General features: G+C 38.7%; 1 protein-coding gene across 1 annotated transcript in view; it reads left to right on the forward strand.

Annotated features, from left to right (window-relative positions):
- The window catches only part of LOC107742962 (myosin-IIIb-like), a 149,793-nt gene that overhangs the window by 108,073 nt on the left and 33,631 nt on the right, over window positions 1-8,089 (forward strand). The window contains exons 29-31 of the mRNA XM_016556051.1: window positions 1,902-1,953; window positions 2,992-3,113; window positions 4,049-4,058. Of these exons, the coding sequence (XP_016411537.1) occupies window positions 1,902-1,953; window positions 2,992-3,113; window positions 4,049-4,058 (184 nt within the window). The remainder of the gene's footprint in view (window positions 1-1,901; window positions 1,954-2,991; window positions 3,114-4,048; window positions 4,059-8,089) is intronic.

Below are 8,089 nucleotides of genomic sequence, written 5' to 3' on the forward strand. Positions count from 1 at the left end.
ATTAATTAGAAAAGAGTCCATTTCTACTGTGCACTGTGTCTCTTCCTATGGAAAAGGCAGTGATTTTCCCTGCTCACATTCCTCTGGGTCATAAAACCAGTGATATCAGCATTAGTTGCCATGGGGACCAGGGGTGGCTTGGTGTCGTTGCTGACATCCTGGCACCCAGCATGTTTATTGGGTGAGGGGTCTGTGAATGTTTGTTAATCTAATGAATAATTGATTTGTTTAATCAAATGAAAAATGGTGTGTCTGATTGGTCCAGACGCTACACTGTCGCGTTACATTGCTGACAGAATGCAGTGATTTATAATCAAGAGATTGCAAAAAGGATGTAGCACACGCACTGTCGAGTCAAGTGCCAGTGGATTAGAGACCCTTCTCCCGCGAGACCCGACGCAACAGAGTGCGGCGCGGGACAAGATGGGCGAGTGCTGCTGCAGGCGAGTAGACACTCGTGTGTGTGCGAGATGCAGGAGAATAAAATTATTCACGGGACTCCCGCATAATAAAAATATCTAAACATAAAATATCTAAAACAAATAAATTGTTATTCATCTATTGCACAAAAGCAACATGAACTAATATAAAATATAAACGATTAACACTCCCCAGGCCACCCTGAAAGACCTACCAGTGAGATAGGATTCAAACCAGCGAAGAGGAATCCCTGTGATGCCCAGTGATGAGAGGGCAGACAGGAGGATCTGATGATTGACAGTCAAAAGCAGCAGATAGATCCAGCAAAACAAGAATTGATGATTTAGAATAAGCTTTTGCAATCCGCAGGGCTTCAGTGACTGACAGTAGCGCAGTCTCAGTTGAATGACGACTCCTGAAGCCTGACTGGTTAGCATCCAGTTGGTTGTTCTGTGAAATAAATAATGATACCTGGTTAAAAACAGCTAATTCGAGTGTTTTTGCTATGAAAGGAAGAAGAGAGACAGGTCTGTAGATATCTATAAGTGAAGTGTTTAGTGTAGGTTTTTTGAGCAGTGGGGTTACCCGAGCCTGGAGTTTTAGGCGTGGATGTGGTTGGTTTGAGGTCCTGTGTGTGTGGGGCTGAGGAATTACTGATTGTTCTAGTTTTGTTTGTGAAGAATGTGGCGAAATCATCAGCTGTTATAGAAGTGGTGGGAGGTGGTGGAGGGGGACAGAGGAGAGAATTGAATGTTTTGAAGAGATTACATGTGTCTGGAGCACTGTTGATCTTGTTTTGGAAATATGAAGATTTGGCAGTGTGGACTTCAGCAGAGGAAGATGAAAGCAAAGACTGATACATACATGATACATTTTCTCTCTGCTGCCCTGAGTTTGGACTGATGCTCACGAAGAACATCGGAAAGAAAGAAAGAAAGAAAGACTTGGCAAATCTGAGAACAGTGTAAAGCATTGTTGAGATCGCTTCTGAAATATGAGAACATTTATTTTTATTTTTTTTTGCACAGAAACTGATATACACAGCATTTTAATGAACAACACAATATATAATGAAAATCTACAACATGTGAAATAAGAATAATGTAATGGAATAACAGAATAAATACACAAGGACCTATGTAGCATAATGAGAGGAAGCAGCTGGACCTGGTGCTGGAGAACACGTGCTATTCCTCTGAGTGTTCTGGACCTTTCTTCTGGTCCGCTCTTCATAGAATCAGACTAGACTTCATTGGCCACTCAATGCCACACATTGTTTTTTGAGCAGATGTTTACAATGGTTTGAAAGAGAGAGTGAGGCAAACCAGAATACTCACAATATAAGTGTTGCAGTAATGCAGTCATCTGCTATCAATGACATCCTCTCGTAATAAACTAAATTGTTTTCTTGGAATAACGGAAATCCCGAACTTGCAGTTTGTGGGGAATTCTGATTGTTTTCTGATTACGTTTCTCCTCAGACAACCCACACCTGAAAGAAGATCCTCCACCAGTCCCCTCCCAGATGAAAAGGTCAGATATGATCATTCCTGAAAGTATTTTAAACACAAAAGAGATGGTTTGCAGAGCCGCGCCTTAAAAGTTTACCCTGCTTTTATGGTGCTTCCTGTCCTTTTGCCCTTGGTAAACATTGACAGAATTTTCCTTTTTGAACGAACTAGTCCTTAATTGCACGTCTGATACGGCTCATGTTAATGTGAACTCTGCTGTCACCTAACTGCGGTGAATATTACACAGAGCAGCCCTCAGATCAAACAGCACGGTCCTTGAGACAAAAGACTGAGACACTTCTCCGCTGAGAGAGAGAGAGAGAAAGCGAGGAACCCAGGGAGGTAGAGAGAGAAGGAGTGAATCAAAAGGCTGGAAAAGCGTGGTAGAGAGTAAATGCTGACTTCTCCCTGAGGTGATTTGTCTTTTCGCTGCTCTCTCTACAGATGTTGGAGCCCCTTTTTTCCAGTAAAGACCTGAGGTTCTTTGCTAGGACTTTGATATCCTACTCGAATTCAATATGTGAAATAGTAGAGCCACTCTGTGACTTGGAGCACATCGCTGAGCTTTGAAGTCTGATCCAATTTTTGCTGCTCCGCCATTTGATGTTGAAAGGATGAGATGAAGAAAACGTACAGTTTTTGCCAGTAACTCTGCTGAGCATATGTAAGATTAAAACAGCCCGCTCCTTTGGAGGGTGTACTTAGAAATGTTAAGCAGATTAATTCTTTCCTATAGCTCTTTTATTCAAAGATAAAATTAAATGTGTGTGGAAGTCTGCGAGGACGGCCTGCGTTATTTCCTGCATTACAATGAAGCGAGCATGACGAGAGAGAAAGAGAGGGAGCGCGCTGGTGCCAGTGCATTAGCACTTACTGTTGCCAAACACTGTGTGTTAATGGATGCTCCAAACCAGCCTGCTCTTAATAAATCACTTCAATTAATTCACACAAAAGGACCCACTGCTGTTTTATTCATTATGATGCGCTTGTTTGTATTTGTTCGCTTTGTTTCCTGATGTGTTTTCTGTTGACGTGGGTATGTGTGTGCATTTCTTTTCAGGTTGTCTCTGTCAGCAGAGAGGACAGCTCCGGTGACGCGTCTGTGCTGAAGACAGACAAACAGAGTGACAGCAGAGAGAGAGACGGGCTGCAGGAGCGACCGGCACTGAGCAAGCAGGGTGAGTCCACACACACATTTATACACACGTGTGTGTGTGCGTCTGCTGCCGCAACATTCCCATAGTCCCGTATGAACAAAAATACAGACACACAAATTACCCAACATTTACTCTCCCTGTTGTTCTTCCAGATTGACTTTTGGAACAACTTAACTCCTTTTTTTCCCCATAAAATTAAAGTGTGACCAGTTGTCAAGGACAAAAATACCATAAAAGTACTTCAGCACCTTCAAAATTGGGTCTGTGACATGACACATGAGATAAGGCATCACTGAAATCAAATCCTGCACAACACGTCTTTATGCCAAGTTTGAATACACAGAAGAATCCCTTGTGAAAAAGAAGTACACTCTAGCATAGTTTTAAAAACTGTATTTATTGTGGAAATAACGTACTTTAAAAGAATTTACGGTAACACTTTATTTTAAGGTACATGTTACATGTACTTACTATTATAATAACAATACATTATGCATAATTATGTGCAAGTAACCTTAACCATATAGTAAGTACATGTAGTTAATTAATATTACTCAGTACTTAAATGTATAATTACTCTGTAACAATGACACCTTAAAATAAAGTGTAACCGAATATACTATGCTAAGTGTGAACTGAATGAATGAAAGGAAAATGTCTTATAGTTTAAATTTATATTAAGTGCAGTTAGCTGAAATTTAGAGTTCTTTTTTCACCCACTTAAGTAAGACTTGTATGCAATTTCATAATTACTTCTATTGTCTTTGAAAAATTTTTAAAGTGTGCTGCTGAAGCATTTATGATAAACTAAAATATAGTTGAATTTCAATTCTGTTATGATGTATTTAAATATATTTGCCATTACACATTTGTAATGATAAAGGTGTAGTTTAGTACATTGAAAACATATTAATTTTAAATATAATATTGAATAACAATACAGGTAAAATTATAATCAAGTACTTTACATGTGCTTTAGTATGTTAAAACATAAAAAATAGGTGAACTTCTTTAAAGCATGACAAAACATTTTTTAAATGTACTTTAACGTAAAACGTTTAATTCGACATTATTACAAAATGAAACTTAAGTGTGTTAAGAAACATGAAAGTGAACTCTTTTAAAGTATACTTAATTAGCCTTTTATTTCCTTAATATTATTTTCCAGTACTGTTTTTTTTTTTAAGAAGTACACACTTAAGAACTATACGTTTTATACAGTTAGGTGCACTTCTTTTTCAAAAGAGGTGTAGGAGATTTGAAAGCTACAGAAAAAAAGATTTTTAGTGAATATGACCTATTTTTACTTCCTTACACGAAGCTTTAGTATGGATCATAAGTCATATGAATTACTTTATGGTGCATTTTAAAGTTCAAGACATGAATGAGCAGCACAAGCATTCTGCTAAATGTCTTTTTTTTTTTTTTTTTTATAAAGTCATGCAGGTTTGTAAGTACATAAGGGTGAGTAAATGATGACAGAATCTTAATTTCCTGGCTAAACTATTCCTTTAATACCAGAAGTACCTGCTTTTCTCTCTCTCTCTCTCATTCTTGTGTGCTGTCATATCAGCTTATGGTTTGGCTGAGGTTTCAGTTTCAGGCCAGACAGTGGATGAGAGGTGTGTGTCTTTGTCGAGGGTTTTTAAAAATCACACCAATCACATTAAAGACTTACACACGCCAGCGACTCTATTAAACGCTCACAGTTACAGTGACACAGAGACCAAAACACACATATTTGCTGAACATATGTTTGCTTTGTGTTTCGCCCTGGGCTGTGAATTCCATTAATGAGAGATGCCTGGCAGGAGTGTGTGTGTCTGTGTGTGTGTGTGTGTGTGTGTGTGTGGATACACAGAGAGAGGGAAGGTGTGTCAATCAGGGGCGGGAGAGGCGGTGCTGCTGGGATAGGTTGCCGGGGGTCTATCATTAGAGTGATTAGTGAGGAAGGTGTGTGTGGGGGTGGGATTGAGATTAGCCGTGTGTCCGCGGATTACCGGATTAAGACAGATAATGTAACACACACTCGGCTCTGCAGTGGCTCCGGATTACTGTCAGATCACCACAGCACGCCTGGGTTAGACAGCTGCGCTAACTCTGTGAGACTGAGAACAGGTGACCCCGCTCATCCTGTCTGTCTGAAACACACACACACACACTGGAGATGACATACACTAACACAGAAAAACACTCAGTGTCCCTTCTGGTACAATGCTACTCTTAATAAATCATTTAATGATTATTATTTATACAATTTTGTGTAAATTATTGGTTTTATGGAGGTAGTGTGCACCTGGTATATTAAGTTATGGAAATTCAACTTTAAACTTGAACTACTGAATCAACAGAAACAAGAACAATGAGTGAATTACCAGTGCTCTCTCCACCCTCAATACCACGACTGAGGTGAGACCCTTGAGCAAGGCACCAAACCCCCAACTGCTCCCCAGGCGCCGCAGCATTGGCTGCCCACTGCTCCGGGTGTGTGTTCACGGTGTGTGTGTGTGTGTGTGTGTGTGTGAGTGTTAGTTCACTACTCACTGCTGTGTGTGTGTGCACTTGGATGGGTTAAATGCAGAGCACAAATTCCAAGTATGGGACACCATACTTGGCCACACATCACGTCCTTTCCTTCCTTTCATTGAAACTGTTTTTTGAAGTAAACCAGTTTACAAAATGCTAAAATGAATCCTTAATGAATCCAAAAGCTACTTGAGAGAGTGAAGATTGTGTTTGATTATTGTCTTAGCTCACTTAAGTGCAAAAAAAAAAGGGAACTACAAATGAAAATGAGGAAGGAGCCTACTAATTTGATCAATTAAGCAAGAATTAAGCACAATTTACTTCTCACAATGCTTGGAACTTCTGGCATCCATCCTCCAATCTAGCTCCACCCTTGTGCTATTTATTATCATACAATAATTCAGGGGGGAAATCGAAGCTGCCAAACTATAGACCCACTCTTAGTATGTACAGGTGCATCTCAATAAATTAGAATGTCGTGGAAAAGTTCATTTATTTCAGTAATTCAACTCAAATTGTGAAACTCGTGTATTGTATTAAATAAATTCAATGCACACAGACTGAAGTAGTTTAAGTCTTTGGTTCTTTTAATTGTGATGATTTTGGCTCACATTTAACAAAAACCAATAAAATAAAACCAATAAAAAAAACATTTTTAGTGAATTGTTGGCCTTCTGGAAAGCATGTTCATTTACTGTACATGTACTCAATACCTGGTAGGGGCTCCTTTTGCTTTAATTACGGCCTCAATTCGGCGTGGCATGGAGGGGATCAGTTTGTGGCACTGCTGAGGTGGTATGGAAGCCCAGGTTTCTTTGACAGTGGCCTTCAGCTCATCTGCATTTTTAGTTTAATTACTGAAATAAATGAACTTTTCCACTACATTATAACTTTTCTAATTTATTGAGATGCACCTGTATATAAAACAAAACTGTAGAATAGCCACATATGCTGTGTATATAAAATTTATAAAGTGTTTACGTCATATTACGTCATTTTTTCACACCTGTTATGGATCTGCTTGACTCTTGAGAGTTGCATCTGCTATTTCTATGTATGCAGTGTGCAGAATAATTAGCAGTTTTGTAGCATTGATTAATCAATAGTTCAGTCATGAAACTCTATCCGAGCATCAATTGGTTCTTCTAACATCATTGCAGTAGGCATCAGATACTTCCTAATCCACGTAACCATTTATTCCGCTCCCTAGTCAGCGATCATTCTACAGCATTTGAAAACTCTTGTTTTACCTTCCTCCTCCCCAGCTCCACCTGTAGAGATCTGCTATGAATCTTCTCTAATTTTCCAGCAACTCAAACTTGCAGCAGCATGTTTCCTTATTAAGTATGTTTTTTTTTTATCCAAGTTGAACAAATCCTTGTATTTGTGCAGCAGCAGTGTAGCAGATTTATCTGCCAAAATCAAGCATACTGTATTTACTGTACATCCCATGTTGCGGTATGTACTGCTTTATATGAGTATACTATATGTATCCAAGTATTGGATATAATTATAGTAGTTGTATAATGTTATTAATTATTAATTTGTTAATTAAGTTGAGTTTGTATTTGTTGTGCAACAATATTTGTTGTGCAGTACTATTGAGGATTATGAAAACTGTGAGGTTTTATTTAATTGATTAAAAAAAAAAAAAAAATTGTAGTGACAAGATGATTCTAGTGAATCCCTAAAGGAGCCTGTCTCAAATGTAGCTTTAGAAAATCTTTCATTTCTGTTTGATTGAGTTCTATAAATGAGGGAGTCTTCTAGTTTTTTTTTTTAATATATATTTATATAGCATTATATATATTTAGTACAAATGTATCTTTTCAAATTTGATGTTGTAACCCTAACCAGAATTGTTCATTCATTTAAAAACACACATTGGCACAGAACAGAGGTCTGCCCTAATTCACAAAGATCCACCCACTTGGTGATTTCTGGCCTTGCCACTGTTACTGAATAATATTCAGTAGTTTTCATTAGCATTAAAAGCTAGTAGTGTCAATAACATGTAATATTATACATAATATTGCTCACTAATGCTGCTGTCCGGCTCTAGCTGTGCTTTTCACACAGTTCAGTCTGTCGCTCACTGTATTTACACTCATGTAGTGCTGGAGGATAAAGATGTCCCAGCATGACTCTGACTTGCTGTTTAAAGCTGTTTAAGTCAAATTACCTCACCTTGAATATGCAAAGAACAGAACTGCTGACTGGATCGCCCTGAGAGCCAACACATACACACACACACACACACACACACACATACAGACTGGTTTTAGATCACAGTTTGATGCCTTCATCAGAGGAGCTGTTGGCTAAACTAAAGGCTTGATTCTGTGTGTGAGGAGAACACGTGTAAGTGTGAGTGGATGTTATTTGGATGTGAGTGCTGTGGAAGAGTAAGCAGGGCAGACTTTGATCGGAGGAGATCAGTGTGTGTGTGTGTGTGTGTGTGTGTGTGTGTGTGTG

The sequence above is a fragment of the Sinocyclocheilus rhinocerous genome, unplaced genomic scaffold (assembly GCF_001515625.1).
Source record: "Sinocyclocheilus rhinocerous isolate Xijiao unplaced genomic scaffold, SAMN03320098_v1.1 scaffold45, whole genome shotgun sequence".
Taxonomy (NCBI): Eukaryota; Metazoa; Chordata; class Actinopteri; order Cypriniformes; family Cyprinidae; genus Sinocyclocheilus; species Sinocyclocheilus rhinocerous.